A 16,415-nucleotide genomic window follows, 5' to 3' on the forward strand; every position below is an offset into this window, starting at 1 on the left:
GAGCATTCATTTCCAAAGAGTAAAACTTATTTTGCACGTTCTGTGTTCTCCAAGGGTGAGTCTCCAGCCATTTTGATTGGCTAGTGGAACGCAGGGGGCGGGGAAACTGTTCCCGGAAACGGGTGGGGGCCGTCCTGCGCTGGCAGCCGGGTGGAAGGTCACACCCACCCGGCCTTAGTTTTGCCTTCAGTCCGGGCAACACGCCGGCGCCTCAGCCTTTCTGCTGAACAGCACAAAATGCAAAATGTTGCCAGACTTGGAGACGTTGTCGCAAAGGCGACTTTTTAGGGGAGGTACCTACGGCGCACGTGCGGTGGGGCGTCGCCCCCAGGATGACATCCAGGCCTCAGTGGTGTTTCGGCTCCAGGCGCAGGAAAGCAGTTAGGGCGGCGCAGACCTCGGGCCCAGCTGCACTGACTAAGGACCCCCTGCCCCCGGGCCTGGCCAATGGGTGGAGACCAGGACCCCGACAGGACTCACCTGGAGTCCTGGAGCATGTTACACGGGGACCCTCCCCGGGGCCTGCCTCTAAAATTTCTGCCCTTAAAAGCCCTCGGGCCGCCCTGGCCAGGCTGGGCGGGTGGGGGCAGAGGGGCTCGGTGCGCCGGGACAGAGAAAAGCTGGGAAGGACGACGGAACGAGCCCTGAGCAACGGGAAGTAAAAAGTCAGAATTCAGCTCTGTGTGGTGCCAACGTGCAAAGTGAAACTTTGACATCGAAAACATTTAAAAATAAAACGAACTACTAAAAACTGATTTTTTTTTTTTTACAAATGGGATTGTGGAGAAATTCTGTTTTATTTTTCTGTTTCTACTGTAATGTGGATTCTCCCCCCAGGGAAACACCCTGTGGCAACATGATACACCTGCTTCTACAAGTCCAGCCGGAGTGAGCGAGCGGGTCCCAGGTGACTGCAGTGTTCCTGTCGGGTGAACCGCCTCCTTTCCCCGAGGCTGACTCGCAGCCTACTGCGTGCATGCGCCGCACCTGCGTTTTGATTGCCCCGCGGAGGCGGGAATCAGGGCTGAACGGTCTGCAGCTGCGGACCCTCCGCCGCCTTTGCTCTCCTGCGCCATCTGAGAACTGCAGTGGGGTGGGAACAGAAGTCCCTGTGCAGCAGGCTGTGTGGGGGCGGGCGCGTCCCGGAGCAGGTGGCTCGTGAGACCGTCACCACCGCCTCTTCCCTTCAGACCTCCAAAGACACCGGCCTCTGGGATTCACAGCTGACAAGAGCCGAGTGCTTCTACACAAAGGTCCTCGTCCCAACCTACTCAAGGTCGAGCTTTTCCTGCCTCCGCGCTTTGGGAGGTTGCTTTCCAGCCCAGGGCCACCTGCTGCTCAGGGGGCTGCGGGCCACGACGGCCAGACAGAGAAAGCCCTTGGGGCCATGCGCCTCCTTCAGGCTCCGGGCTCCAGTGCTGCCGGCTCTGAGTCTAAATTAGTGAATGAACAGTCTGTAAAAACAGTGTGTCTTTAACAGAAACATAGAGCACAAGGTTGCACCCTAGTCGGTGGATGAACACGTGAGCTGGCGGTCACTGGACTTTGCGGGACAGAAGGCCTGGGAACAAAGGGCTGACCCTGAGGCGGAGGTGACCTGCATGTGGCCGAGTGTGCACACATGGTCTCCCTGCAACCACAGGGAGAAGGGACACTCTGCAAAAGCAGGGCAGGAGGCCTGGTGGGAAAGCCCCAGGTCAGTGCACCCAGGTGTGCCCCGAAGAGTGGAAATCCCGGGGCAGGAGCTCAAGGCCGCCAGGGTCACAGGAACAAGCACAGTGACCTCATCAAACAGGGAGAAAGGGAATCTCCCAGGCAGTGAGGCAGGTGAGCCGGGCTGGGGGTGGGGCCTCCCGAGAGGACCCAGATGAGGCTGCACTGGTTACACCTGCCCTGGCGCCCACCTGTTCACTCCCCAGGCTTTACGTACAAGGCCCAGAAAACTTCAGATCACGTGGGAACTTTGCCCGAAATGAATTAACGCCGAGAAGCCAGCAACTGGCAGAGGTTTTTGGAAACTTTGTAAAGGAGGACAAACAGGATCTCAACAAGTCTGAGATGGGAACGGCCGACCAGGCAGGACAGCGGGAATGCTGTGGCTGTCCAGCCCGGGGCACGGCGCCAAGGCCACCTGGGCACGGAGGCCAGGTCTCACCCTGCCCGAGCCCACGCTCCGCAAAGGTGTAAATACAGCTGGTGGTTGTTCTCGCAACAAAAGTGACTAGTAAGCGCAGGTGGCTTTCCCAGCTGCGGACTAGCCCGGCCCTGGATGCAGCGCGGGGACCCAGGCAACAGTTATTAACGCACGGAAACCATGCTTGCGGGCCCGACTGGTAAGCTCAGCCTGGGAACCGACTCCTGAGCGTGGGACTGGCGCAGTGACATGCTGCAGAAAACATACTTTCACAGCGGTGCTAAAATGGCAGAAAATAACCCCGAGTTCAATATATAGATGGAAAAAACAGTCAAACAACAACTATTCCCGGGCACCAATTCTGCAAGTGGGAGGGAGGGGTCGTCCCACCTACCCCCCACAGCCAGGCAAGACCCGCCAGGCCCACCGAGCAGGGCACCCAATGCCACAGAGGGCTGGAAAGAAGCAAATGAACCGTCATTATTTACCCACAAAATGACTATACGTAGCAAACCCTAAAGAGTACTTTAAAAGCCATTAGGGTTAGTAGCTGAATTTACCAGGATTTCTGGATACAAAGTCAACACCCAAAATTCAATTGCATTTCTGTGTACAAACCACACACAACTAGAAAGTGAATTAAAAAACCGGAATTCACAGTAGCACAACATAACAATAAATCTAAGGAGAATGTGCAAAATCTGTAGAGAAGGCTACAAGAACCTACAAAGTCATCCATGAACACAGAAACAGCCCTAACCAGTGTGGCTCAGTGGTTTAGTTGCCAGCCTGCCAACCAAAGGGTCACAGGTTCAATTCCCAGTCCGGGCACATGCCTGAGTTGCCGGCCCCCAGTAGGGGGTGGGAGAGAGGCAACCACACATTGATGTTTCTGTCCCTCTCCTTCTCCCTCCCTCCCCACCACCTAAAAATAAATAAAATCTTTTAAAAAACCAGAAACATTTCATATTTTGTAAGAGGATTCAATGTCATTAAAAATGAGCCCACTCGAGGATTTGTGGTCGGCGCCCCCATTGCTCCTCCACCTTTGTGGAGTCCAGGGACCAAGGACTTGGAGCTGACGGCAGCCGTGGGATGTCTCCTGAGGAGACGTGTGGAACTGGACCCTGCCACTGGGAGCCACTCTGGATTCCGAGTGTGTCCCGTGGTAAAAACTTAGGTGGCCCAGTGGCAGAGGTGACAGAGGAGCTCACTCTGGATTGATGTAAAAAATACCCTCTGTGTAGTTACAGCGGGCCCAGAGCTGGAGGCCTCAGAGGGATGAGCTCCCTGTCAGCAGAGGCATGTAAGCAGAGGCCAAATGTGCCGCTGGAGGGTGCCTGTCACAGGAGTGCCGCTGTATGACGGCTCCATGGGGCTCTGCCCGCAGGCTCGGGCTCGAGTCGGTCCTGGACCAGACGGGGTCGGCCTGCTCGTCCACGCTCGTCCAGTGGGAACGAGGGCCGAGAGCCTCGGAAGTTAGCGAGTCACCGCCTCTCGGTGAGCAGCTGCAGAGCCGGCTCTGGGTCGGGTGGGCTCGGTGTCCCGGGAGCGAGGGCGCCCCCCACCTCCACGTTCACACAAGATCTGCCTGCCTCCTGGTCTCAGTGCCCCCACCCCGTGTTGTGCTGGGAGGCCCTTATTCAGCCCCCAGCAAGTTCCAGAGGAGACAGGCCACGAAGCCCTGGACATCCCCACTTACCCAACCCCACCCCATCATTCTCTGTGGACACCGCACTCCACTGGCTGTGCGATAGCCGTGTCCCCCGGAGCCCCCCCCCCCCCCCCCCCCCCGCTGCCCCGCAGTCCTGCAGAACCAGCACAGCTGTGGCCCCTGGCAGGCCAGCCCAGAACAGCCCACAGGGTCCGAACTGAGATCCATGGGCTTTTCTGATGAGGACGGTGGCAGAGGAGGCCCGGCTTCCCCACACGTCCAAGGCCGAGGCTGCAGGCCCAGTGTTGTCCAAGGGGCGGTTGGACCCAAGGGGTCCTGAGACCCTCTGGAGGCTCTGGGAGCTGCTGAGTGGGCGGCGGGGGGTGGGGGTGGGGTTGGAAGGGGTCAGCAGGTGGTACCCCACAGAGAAAGGCCAGTTCTTCCCAAGGGGCTGAGGGCCCAGCAGCTGTGTCCCCGCCCAGGGCCAGCAAGGGCAGGGAGGCAGCTGCCTCTCCCCGGGAGGCTGAGCCTGTGGGCGGGTCAGCCAGTGGGGCGCCTGGCACCTGTCCCTGCTGCTGTGAGGCTGCCGTCCTTGAGTGCAGGGACCGTCCCCACAGGAAGAGTTTCCATTTCCACCAATAAATGGCTGATTCCGACTACAGGTCAAGGCAGGCCCGGCTCCCCAAACAGCCCCTCGGTTTCTCCCTGAGGCCTCTGCAGCCACAGCAGGTGCCGGCCTCGGCAGGGCCAGTGGTTCTCTGCCGCCCCAGGCAAGGTCCTGGAGGTGCCCCTCCCACCCCATGTGCTTGGTTTCTAGAAGGAGCTGAAGTGGCCCTGGGACACCTTGCCCCTACCTGGTGGCAGGTGGGCAGTGGTGGCCAAGAGAAGGCAAGCTTGGCCCTGGTTCCCTCGATCCCGCGTTCCCAGCGTCCGGGACTCGATGGGGCCGAGTCCCTGGTAAGAATCACTGCAGACCGACAAGGTGCCAGGTGAGGGCAGCTGCGTGTGCTGGACCAGGGCGCCCCCCACCGGCAGGCAACCCGGGGTCGGTCGGGACAGCCCGGGAGCTCCACAGTCCGCCTTTGCAGCACTAGCCTTTGGAGATGGGGGTAGGGGTGGGGTGCAGGGGCCGGGAGGTATGTGAGCCGAGCTGACCAGCAGGGGGAGCTCCTGCAACAGCTGCCGACAGAAGTCACACAATGGCCCACAGGTGGGTGGGCGGGCGGGTGGAGGGGGGCACCGCTCTGAGTCCCTCATTGCTGCAGCATCGAAAGTTACCCCGACGGACAGGGAGACCTTGTTTCCGGACCCGAGGGGTTCAGAGATGGGACATAGGGACGTCCCTGGTTTGCCATCCATATGCCCCCGTGGAAGCCCCTGAACAGAACCGGGCCCAGCAGCACCGGAGGGCCCAGCGCTGGTTTCTGGCAGGAGCTGCACAGCCACCACCGAACATGAGGCCCCGGAGGAGTCTGTCAGGTGCGAGGTCTCCTTGAGATGGAGCCCACCTGCAGCTGGCTGGGATAGAAGGTTCTGGAAGACCTCGATGGGCCTGGTTGGTGAACTGTTCAGGTCCCTGACGTCTTGCTGAGCAAAGGGGACACTTGGTAACAATGGCAGGAAATCAGGTTCCCACAGGGGCACTTGGGGCCAATCTGCAGGAAGCACCTGTTGGTGTCGTGAGACCCGCTGGCTGACGCCGCAGGATGCGCCGTGAAGGGGGCGGAGGCAGAGAACGCGCAGGGGAGGGCGGGGAGGCGGTTAGTGAACAAGTCCGGGGCAAGTGCCATTCCGCACCCGAGGACGGCGGCGCATCAGCCTGCAGACTCCGAACCCACGGCCCACCGAGGCCCACTCTGTGGGTGACGTCACCGAGTGTGTCCTTCAGACCCCGGTGTAGGGCGTGGGAGGTGAGCCATCACTTGTGGGCCCTGACCCTGGGGGTCCACAGAGCAAAGGAATTCTGGGGTATGGCCAACAAGCTTGCATCCCCAGGTAATCTCAGAGGACAGAGCTGCACAGCCTTGGGCCCCAAGGGGCTCAGACCTGGCTCCTTCTCTGCAGGCGGGTGGGGCCGGGCCCGGACTCCCAGCTCTGCACACAGAGAGCTCCCGGCTGCTTGGACGCCTACGTGTGCACTTTCTCACTGACGTTACCGTGTCTACTTAAAAAATCCTCATGACACAGGTTGTTTTACAGGCTCTGGGGGGCTCCATCATGTGAGCAAACAGCAAGCACTTAGGCTGAGGCCCTGCACCCTCTTGCATTCCGGTAGGATGTGTACGAAAGCGGATAGTGGGGCTGACTCTGCAGGGGCCCAGCGGCTTCTCCGGGCCGGGACTCCAGCCGCTGGCACCCACTCGGGACGTCCTGGGTCGGGCGAGGGCGTCTTATTGGAACTCGCCACCTAACGCTTTGGGCCGCCTGGGAAGAAAGGACGGTGTTGGCTGCTTCTCATCTGTGTGAAAACCTGCATCACCACCTACTGTCTTTTCAAGATCAAATCAGGGGACCTGGGGCCACCGTCTCCACAGCGGGCAAGGCTGCATGCAGGGGCCACCTCCAGGGCACGAAACCCTGCCACACGCTGTGGGGAGGTCCCGAGGCCCCAGGTGCTGTCATCTCTGGTTTACAACCAAACAAAGAGAGACGTTCCCTCTTAATGGGGGTGAACAGCCATCAGAGACCCGGGCCAGGTAAAGCACACTGCAAGGAGCCTCGTCCACAGCACCGAAGTTCACAGCGATGTCAGAACAGGAAAGAGTGCCTGACGAAGAGAAGGTCCCCATAGAAAAGCCACCCTGCGTGCTGACCGACACGGGATGGCCACCGCAGACGAGAAAGGGACACAGACACTCTGTCCTCAGCAGCTCGTCCTGGAACGGCCCCTCCTGGCAGAGCAGCTGGAGGAGAGATCAGTCTGAGGCTCAGAATCAGGTGGAAAACGGCCCTGTGACCTGGCAAGGACAGGACGGGAGGCCGCCGTGGGAAGGACGAGGGGGCGTGCGGCTCCGGGTGGGGCTTCCTTCCTCGGAGCCTCGGCCTTGGGACGAGGAAGCCAGGCCCCAAGGTGGCAGATAAGACGGGTTCTGCTCAGCAGACCCGCACCCCACCGGCGCCTCAGCCTTGGGAATAGTTGTCACTGCAAACACGCCATGCAAAGACCTCCCACACGAAGGCCTAACACTCATCAGCAGGAGGGACAAGGACACGGTCCATTCAGGGCCGTCAGTCACACTGATGCCGCAGAAACTCAGGATGGTGACCGGGGTGGGGACAGACACAGGCCTGAGGGACAGGCCAGGGTCAGAACAGCACTCCCCGCACCGGCTCTTCGCCTGCAGGTGGCCTGGTGCCGCCGGGCCACTATCCCTGGAATCACAGGCCAACCTGCTCACGCCTGCAACCCCTGACCCTGACAAGCTTGGTCCTGCTCATCTGTCTCCACGGACCCAGGGGATCCTGGCCGCAGCTGGGTAGTGAAATGCTAAAATCACCCAAAGATGTTAATATAAAACTCAGTTGTGCAGACCAGGGGACTTCCTGAAACTGTCAGAGAACACATTTTTTCTAAATACCCAACGCCTTGCAACACACTTAAAGCCTCGGAGGAACCGCCTCCTGTCTGCGCCATGCTGCGATCCCCAGGGCGCAGCCGGGAAGGCAGGTTCACGGGGAAGAACGACGCCAGTCTCCACGGGAAAGTGTGGCCCGTTTATTGGAACTGAAAGGCATCGTTACATAGTGCAAACGTTTCTTTGGTAACGCACTGATTACAAAGAGCACAGAACTGTCGGCAACAGTCAGGAAAGTAAATAACAGGTGCACTTGGCTTCCCATCACGGCGCCCTGCCCACGGTGCCCACGCCGCACGTGCGCTCACCCTCGACCCCCAGCCCCCCTGCCTGCGGCTGGGCCCCTCAGGGCACAGAGCACCATGGGCACCCGCCCGAGCCCCAAGACTCACCACGCGAGTGCTGCCCTGGCCTCGAGACCACTGGTAAGCCTCCCAAGCCCCCGACTCTGGCCAGCGTGTGGAACTGGGGCCTGCGGCCACCTCATAGCACTGTCCCACGTCCCAACCCAGGCCTCCACTTCCTGGTTCACAGGCACCAGTTCCGAGGTCAGATGACTCGGTTTGACTCCGTGCTGCAGACGAAGTCCCATACGTCCCGGGAAACGGCGCCGGCTCCGGCCTGCGACATGAGGCCAAGTCAGGCCGACCGAGTTTAAGTCCACTGCACCTGTGCCCGGGGGGAGTCAGCACTGCCCACCGCCTGCCGGACACGGAGTCCTGCACAGCGACACGCACCGTGAGCGTGCCCAGCCGTGTGCTGAGTGCCAGAGCCCCATGGGTCTCCTCGTGGGAAGGCAGGCGGGTCTCTGGTCCGTGTCCCCACAGTGCTGGGCACGCAGTGGGCGCCCCAGAAAGTGTCTGTGAGGCCGAACGCCCAAGCCCAGGGACAGACCGCTCGGCTCCCCAACGTCGCTCATCTCAGAGGGCTGTCCAAGCAGCGATTTGCCCAAAACCAAACTATACAGCTATCAGCACGGAAGGGCTCCTGGGTCGGGAACTGAAATTCTGTCCGATAACCGGGATTAATGTTCCCAGAACGGCTTGGCTGAGAATCAAATTGTTCGGGATGGAAGACGTCGGAGAACTGAGGTTTGACTTTTTACAGCGAAACAGGAGGTTTCTGGTCCAGTAGAGAGAGTGCGACCTGAGGTATGACAGCTGCTTCTCACTGAATTCCGGGAGACATTCTGCAGAGGGGAGGGCGATTTTCCGGCCCGAACTGACGCTGAAACCCCAGGCGAGCTTTCACGGAGCGTCCGGCACTGAGCGTGTGGATGAGGTAAAGGGACCTGCTTCTCTGAGGCACTCACGCAACCTGAGGTCAGAGGCCCCTACGCTCGCACTCCCGAACAAAAAACCACGGTGCGCGGGCCGGGCGCAGCCTGCGGTGAGAGCGGAGCGCCGCCACTGCGGGGGGAGGTCTCCTGTCTGGCTCCCAGCAGGGACAGAGAGCACCAGCCTACCTCTAAATGGGGCCTGATGACCTGAGTCCCGTGTGAAGGGGGCAGAGAAGCCACAGGGGTGTGCACATGCCGGGGAATCTGCTCTGAGTGACCAGAGGGCAGGCATCAGGGTTACCGGGGCGCCAGAGCCCGTGCCACCCAGACATGCTTGTGAGAGACTGTCCACTGGCCAAAGACGGAGCCTCTCGGCCAACACGGAGCACCTCCCATCCGCAAGCTCCGGGTCAGGACCCGGTGGGGCGGCTGTCGTCGAGAGGCCTGGTGGCATCAGGGAATATTTGCAGGGGCTTAAATGACTTAACTGTGCAATTTAATAGTAGCACCGACTTTTCATTAAAAAAATTAAATAAAAACCTGAGAATCTAACGTGAAGTCAGGACTCGTGTCTGCTCCCGCCGCGCGGTCTCTGCTCTGAGCTCCCCACGCTGTGTCTGAAGCCCCCCGAGTCCTCGGTGCACTCCTGCCTGCACACCCTGCACTGGCCGGTGAGGTCAGGGCACACACAGAGGAGCTCCCCGAAGCACCAGGGGTCTAAGGCCGAGTTCCCAGGGAGTCCTTCGGGCAGGACGGACAACAAGCTCCGTCCACTCTCACGGGCGCAGGGCAGTCGGCGGGCTGGCAGGCTTCCACGAAGCAGGTGACCTGCCCATGCTGGGGGGAAACGCGGCGGACCGGTTAGCTCCTGGCCCCACCCCCCATGCATCACGCCCACTTCCCGCTCGGGTCCGACTGCCCAGGTCTGACCCCTTTGCTCCCACCCCGTCCCCCTCAGTGCTCAGCTCTGAGCTTCCCAACCAGCTGTCTGCAGCCAGACCCCCGTCCACTGTCCCAGGGACCCAGAGCTGCCCGGTGGGCACACCAGGCAGTCAGCCTTTGACAGCGGCCGGGGAAGAGCCCACACCTCCCAGGGAAGAGGGAGGAGGCCCCGCTGCCGAGCGGGGCCTGGCTGACCACTGGGCCGCACGGCCGTGTGGGGCCCAGACACGGGGCGCACTCACTCGGCATTCGCAGAGGGTGCAGGCGTCTCGTCTCCACCCGGCGCCGTCCTCGTGGGGCTCGCCGTCCGCATCGGTACACGCGGCTGTGCTGAGCCGAGACTCAAGTTTCTTTATCTGCGAAGCCAACACGCGTGCGGTCAGTCCAGGTGGCCTGTGGCCCCAGCGGTCCCCAGCCCGCCACAGGGACAGCGCCTCGCAGTGAGCAGTGAGCGGATGGATGTCTCTGAAGGCTGTCAGGAGCTCAGACTGGCTCCTCTGGCGGCTGAGGAGAATCTGTCCCCGAGTGTCTGTCCCCGAGCTCCGTGGCAGCACTGCTTGCCCCGTCTCGGGTTGGCAGTGCCCACACCGACGTAAGGGGAGCAGTCACTGAAACGCGGGGGAAAAGCTCAGAAATAAATGAAAGCGATGCCCTCCCAGGACCAGGAGCCCTGTGAACGACGGGCATCTGGCCCTGGTTTTTCAAAGAACTCGGGTCATGAGCAGCCGCCAGCCCATGGCAGGCCTCCCCCAGGGGAGCCCCCTCCCTAGGACGACAGTGGGGCAGTGGTGGCGGATCTGGGTCTCTGCACACAGGGCGTCTGGCAGCCCAACTGCCTCGCTCCAGCCTCTAGAGAAGAAGGTGACCAACCCCCTGGAAGCGCCATCGCCTGGGTTTTCTGTCACAGGCAACCGAACCTTAGCTGACGACAGAGGAGGCCCCGACGCCTCGGTACTGTGACGCCCCATGAAACCAGGATACCTGGACACAGGATGGTAATGGCCACAACAGCCACACACTCAGACCTCTGTGTGCACACTGACCTCAGGCCACCAGCAACAGGTCTCTGACCTCCCAGGTGTGCACACACTGTCCCTGCCCACGATGACCCCATGTCACCTGTGTCACCACCAAGGGGGCAACCACTCTCAGATGTGCTGGACCATAGCCAGCTCTGTGCCTGAGTCACCGACGCCAAAGCCACCAGACCTCAGCCACAGGCCGCACATCGGGAGGGAGAAAAGGGACGGGGGGGGGGGGAGGGTGCCCCTGACTGAGGCCCCCTGCGGTGAGGAGCCAGAAGAAGCCGCAGAACTCAGAGCCGCTGGCCTCAAAGATGTCAGGAGGACCCGAACGGGGCGAGGCGACGGAGCTGTGCCTGCGGCCTGCCAACCCCGCCCTGAGCAGCCACCAAGGCCCCTGCTCTGAGCCCCGGGCTCCCTGGGCCCCCGGCGCCGCATCAGCCTGGGCTGTCTCTGGCTCAGGCGATAGGGCCCCTTCCTGGTAATGAACCCGGTGGGGCCCGCAAAAGCAGAAATTAGTTCCCTAAGCCATGGGAGGGGAGACCATTCTTTTTTAGCCAAACCTTCATGACCCTCAAGGGGAGCCTGGGAAACCCCTGGGGCCCTGGCACTCGGATCCAGACACAGCACCAGCCGGGCTGGACCTCAGAGCAGCTCTGGACCCTCCTGGGGGCCGGGCTGCACCCGTCGTTCCTGGAGAACTGGCTGCAGAGCCGGCCTGAGGCCTGGGTCTCCTTCACAGCCCCACCCCCGAGCCCACTGATCACACCTGTGATCTGAGCAGCTGCTGGACAGGGACAGTGACACCCCCCCCCACGGCCTTCCCCCACAGTCTCACACCACGGTAGGTGGCCATGGGTCTCGACTGTCAGGACACCAAGTGACTCAGTGTGGCTCAGACCCCAACAAGCCAGGAGAAGAGCAAGCAGACAGGTGACGTCCCCCAGACTACAGGGAAGGGATGTTGGCAGAAGTCACAACTGTGTGGTCACACAGAGGTGAGTCTGTCCTTACGTGTGGAGAATGCAGGGCTGGGCCAGGGCTGGGGTGCAGGTACCTGTTCCCTGAGGTCGCTGATGGTCTTCTGCATCTCCAGGACGAAGTCCCTGAAGTCGTTTGTCCCCAGCCCCTGTGGGTGCTCAGAGGAGGTGGGGGTGGCGTTCCTGGGACGCTCGCCGTGTTCCTCGATGCTGTAGGAGAGACGGGAGGAAGCAGCGCAACCTCGGTGGGTGTCACACCACACACACACCTGCTCGCACTGTAGGCCTCCAGCACCTGCGTCAGCCAGGAGCTGGGACCACAAGGTGGCTGTGGCAATACCCCCGCCTGGGGCCCAGGACCTGTCCTGAGGTGGGGACAGTCCAATCCCCAGGGCAGCCATACCTCAGCGTCTTCCCAGGCCCGGCCTCTGTGGTGGGCTCGTCCTCCCGGTAGCTGAATTCCAGGGACCGCCGGCCTCGGAAATGATATGAGAACGCGTGGAACTGGCCCCTGGTCCTGCAGTCTGAGCAGAGAGGGGTGTCACTCCTGCTGGCTTCCTACCTCCATACACAGAGCCCCAGCCCTGGGGTGCTCAGGGCTGGGGTGCTGCTGCCCCAGTGCTGGGGCCCCTCTGTGCACGGTGCACCTGACAGTGCCCGAGACCAACCAACAGTCCCATCCACGCTGTGCCCACCTCAGCCACCCAGGTCACAGCCCAGCACGGGCTGCGATGGGCCCTTTCCAAGTTCTTACGTCTCCAGGGCCTAGGAGGAGGGTGTGGGGTCAACCGCACAGGACGGTGAAGCTGTGCTCACCTCTGGGGAGGGGCTGTCGCCACCCCCCCATGAGACCCACAGGCACTTCCTCCACGTCCCGTTCAGCAGCTGACCCACAGCTGCCCACTGTCAGGCTCAGTTGAGTCACAGGACGCTGGGTCGCCCAGGACAGACACCGGCCCTGAGTCCATCACCAGCTGGAAGTCCTAGTCCCACTCACCCGTGGGGACAGCAGGCCCCGGCTGAAGGCCTAGTGGCCCAGGGGGCTCACAGGCATTTTCCGAACCAAGCAGATGACACGTTCACCCCAGGAATCCTAGCCAGCACCACCCAGGGCACAACGGGCCTCCCGGAGGTGGCCGGGCAACCACCCTGCTGGTTGCGGGGCGCCAGGGTCCCGGGCAGGGCTCCACCTGGGCCAAGGGAGGCGCCACAGACAGCTCACCCAGAAGACAGACGGGGACTCTGCCATGACAGGGGTGATAACTGGGGGTGGATGGAGCCTGTGACCCAGAGACAGGCTTTACCTACTTTGTCTACTGGGGGCTCCCGAGTTCAGCTCTGAACAACTTGGGTAATTTATGGGCAGTGGCATGGTGTCTGCGGCTCCCTCCACTGCTTCATAAAGAAACGTAACGTTTACACACGGACACAGACACAGACACAGACACAGGCATCCACACACAAAGAGCACAGAGGGAAATGGCTCGTGGAGAAAAGCGCTGACATCTGATGGGTCTGCGTGAAGCACAGAAATCCTTTGTGATGTTTTAATAATTACTGCAATTGTTTAAAAATAATGTGCCTGTGTGGATCTGCGCTTGTATGTGTATGTGTACATGCGTGTGCGTGCATAGGTTAGTTCCTATGGCCCGTTGATCCTGAGAAGTTGCAATTCCAACTCTGGCAGAGAGAGGGAGCCCGTAGGCGCCCAGAGCCCTCAGGTCGCTGCAAGGGCGGGGCCATACGTACGTGGGGGGGCGCGTACGTGTGCTGAGTGCGGACGTGTGCGTAAGAGCGGCGAGCGGAAGGGTTGCTGCCGCACCGGCCTTCACGGAAAGTGGAAGTGAAGGTGAGGAGCGGCCGATGGTCAGTCCCACCGAAGCTCACTTATCTCTGCTGCCGCATTTCCCACGCGGCTCTGCAGCAAAGCCCAGAAGGCGTCTTAGGCGTCGTCAGCCGTCCCCTGGTCCAGCGGGCGGCGGGAACGCTCCCGGCTGTCTCGAGGACTGGTCTCGAGGACTTGGGGACTTCTGAGGAAGCACAGAGGCCTGGCTCGGCCCCTTTCGGCGGCCAGCAGGCACCGGCAGTCACCGGAGCAGGAGGGTTTATCCGAGGGGGGCTGGCCGCCCCGAGCGCTCTTCCGGGAGAATGGCGTGCGCATCTGTGCACGCACACCAAATGCCCGGCCACTCCCGGGGGCGGGGGACGACGCGTCTGCGCCCTGTGACCCGGTGGGGGTCTCCCACGCCGCTCACCCTGAACAGAAACAACATAAGGCCCGGCAGGCGCATGGCTGGGGCAGAAACGCTCCCGGGAGTGGGTGTGCGGGGAGCCCGGTCGCCACTGCCGCCGCACAGGTCTGCGCACACAGGGCGGGGCGGGCCAGAACGTATTTGCGACACACAGTGCGACGGCTCCTCAGTCGTAACGCAGGAGTGAGCTCCGTGCCTTGTGGGCTCACGGCTGAGAACGGCTTGTTCCGGTGCCGCGACTGATGGTCACCGTGTTACCTACTGTCGTGTTGACCCTGCACACACACGCACAGAGAACGGGACGGAGGCAGACAGTCCCATCACGCCCACTCGCACACACAGACATTAGCACGGCTGACGACCACTCACGCAGACGGCCACACGCATGAGGAGAGGGCAGGCAGGTAACACTAATGACCAGCGAGGCGGTTTCTTCGGAGCGAGAAGGAGGGGCCGGCCGGAGCCTCCTTCTGCATTTCCCGCCTCCCTGCGCTCGGTGTCTCTGCGCTGCATCCAGACGCAGAGGGCGCGCGACCCACCCTTGGCCGCGCCCTGGGGCCGGGCCCTACTGGCCACCCCTCTTGCGCCCTGCTGCCCCCACCGCAGGAGAGCAGGGGGGCATGGGCAGCTGCTGAAGGTCCCCGGGTTTGACCTACACAGGTCTCTCTCTGGTGATACGTAATCAAAGCCACAGCCACGCTAGAGGGGGAAAGGAAATAAACACCGCGGCTCCCAGGGATGTTGGAGCGAACGCAGAAGCCACACTGCGAGGGCGGAGGTGCCAGGGGTGGCAGGGACACCACAACCGGGGTTGCCCTGACAACAGCAGCCAGCCCCTCCCCACCCCCACGGGGCCTGCACCTTCCGAAACAGCCCCCGCCGCGTTCCTGCAGGGCTTCCCCATCCCTTCAGAAAACAACACCCCTTTCTGCCTGGGGAGGTCACTAGAGACATTTGGGGCACGCAGGCTCCTCTCTAGTCTGAACTTGCGGCCGCCGGGCTTCCCTGCCGTCCCGCTTCCATCTCCCACCTGTGAGGGCGGGGCCCTGGCCTCGCACAGGGACTCGGACTGGGTTTCAAAGAAAAGCCGGGAGCGCAGCTTCTCAGAGACTCGTGTTCTGTGTACTCGCTGCGATTTCAGCCACCGTCCTACACACTCCTGCCCCTGAAAATCCTACGTGGAGACTGTTTTCTGGGTCCCACAGGGTCCCAGCCTGGACCCAGCCCGTGGAATGAGGCCCGGCAGCTGCGTGTTATGTCTGCTGCCACCACCCTGCCGACCCGTCCCATCTGTCAGCTCGCGCTTGGGTCTCTGTCCCTGGCAGTGAGCGAGGCTCGCAGCCCACAGTGGGGACCAGAGGTCTTGGGGGAAGGGCACCTTCGCAGCAGTCCTGCCACACCCGCAGGTCCACCCTGGGGATGTCCTCGCAGCTGCCGTAGCCGTGGGGGAGCTCCGCCACCCGGAACACGTCCCTTTGCACGCGAGTGATGTTGTCCGCATTGTCGCACAGCACCCTGGCCAGGGATGTCTGCTTGATCTGCGTCAGCTGGGCCGGCGAGAACACCCCGGGGTTTTCGTACCAGAGCCTGTGTTCCGGGAAAGGGGGAGTCAGGGAGAACCCTGAGGCTCCCAGCCGCGGGGGTTGGGTTAAACAATCCCACTCGGGGTCCCACAAAGGCAGACAGATGTCACTGGTGTCAGTCAACCAGGGGCCACTTGAAAGTGGACAAAGTGGGGCTCACTTGTCCCACCCAAACAAGAATGGAACATTCCTGAGCAAAGACATGGAGGGCTGCACAGCCACATCACCATGCCGGGTGGACACCTCCCACCTGCTGGAACTGAGATGACCATACCACCAGCCAGAACCTCTCCCCTGTGGGATGTGCCACCTGCTCCAAACACCCAGCCTCCTGGGCCGGGAGGACTGCCTGCTTCTGGAAGCAGTGACACTCTAACAGCCCAGAGTGCGTGGCAGTGCCTGTGAACCAGGTTCCAGTCAGTTCTGCACCGTGGTGACAGGCAAGCCCAGCCATCGGAGTGAGCACAAGATGTGGTGCTGACTCTTCTTCTTGGTCCTGAGCACAGACACAGGGCCACCCCCCCCCCCCCCACCCCCAGCTGTCCCACGTCCCCAGAAAGGCGACTGAGGAGCGGGCCAGCTCACCTGTCCCCATCACGAAGGCGCTTGAACTGGGTGCTCAGCAGGCACAGCAGCGTGGGGCCCAGGCGGCTGCCCGGCACCAGGTCCTCCACCATGAGGGCCGGGAACAGGTCGATGTTGAGGGGGGACCCGTACAGCCTGCAAGACAGCAAACCCTCACCCACCGAGTGACCACAATCCCCCGGACAGGCGCACAGTGGGTACCGGCCGAGTGGTCCCACGTGACTCAGACCTTTACTTGCACAGTTATCTTTATCTCTTTAGAATTCCTGCCATTGTGTTGTGAGTGATTCACCTACTTTCTGTTTATGTACAGGGTGGGGCCGAAATAGGTCTGCTATTGTTTGTATGGAAACTAATACATAAGTTAACAAACAACAGTGCATAAAAAAACCTGTTTACTTTTGCCCCA

General features: G+C 61.4%; 1 protein-coding gene across 2 annotated transcripts in view; it reads right to left on the minus strand.

Annotated features, from left to right (window-relative positions):
* Positions 1-7,481: 7,481 nt before the first annotated feature.
* The window catches only part of PXDN (peroxidasin), a 51,900-nt gene continuing 42,966 nt past the window's right edge, over positions 7,482-16,415 (minus strand). For both annotated transcript variants that reach the window (XM_037151733.2, XM_037151732.2), the window contains 6 exons: positions 16,007-16,141; positions 15,217-15,425; positions 11,990-12,110; positions 11,664-11,796; positions 9,827-9,940; positions 7,482-9,479 (listed from right to left, as the gene is read on the minus strand). In XM_037151733.2, coding sequence (XP_037007628.2) covers positions 9,360-9,479; positions 9,827-9,940; positions 11,664-11,796; positions 11,990-12,110; positions 15,217-15,425; positions 16,007-16,141 — 832 coding nt within the window. In that variant the 3' untranslated portion in view covers positions 7,482-9,359. The remainder of the gene's footprint in view (positions 9,480-9,826; positions 9,941-11,663; positions 11,797-11,989; positions 12,111-15,216; positions 15,426-16,006; positions 16,142-16,415) is intronic.

The sequence above is a fragment of the Artibeus jamaicensis genome, unplaced genomic scaffold, assembly GCF_021234435.1.
Source record: "Artibeus jamaicensis isolate MK-2021 breed Jamaican fruit bat unplaced genomic scaffold, CSHL_Jam_final contig_465, whole genome shotgun sequence".
NCBI lineage: Eukaryota > Metazoa > Chordata > Mammalia > Chiroptera > Phyllostomidae > Artibeus > Artibeus jamaicensis.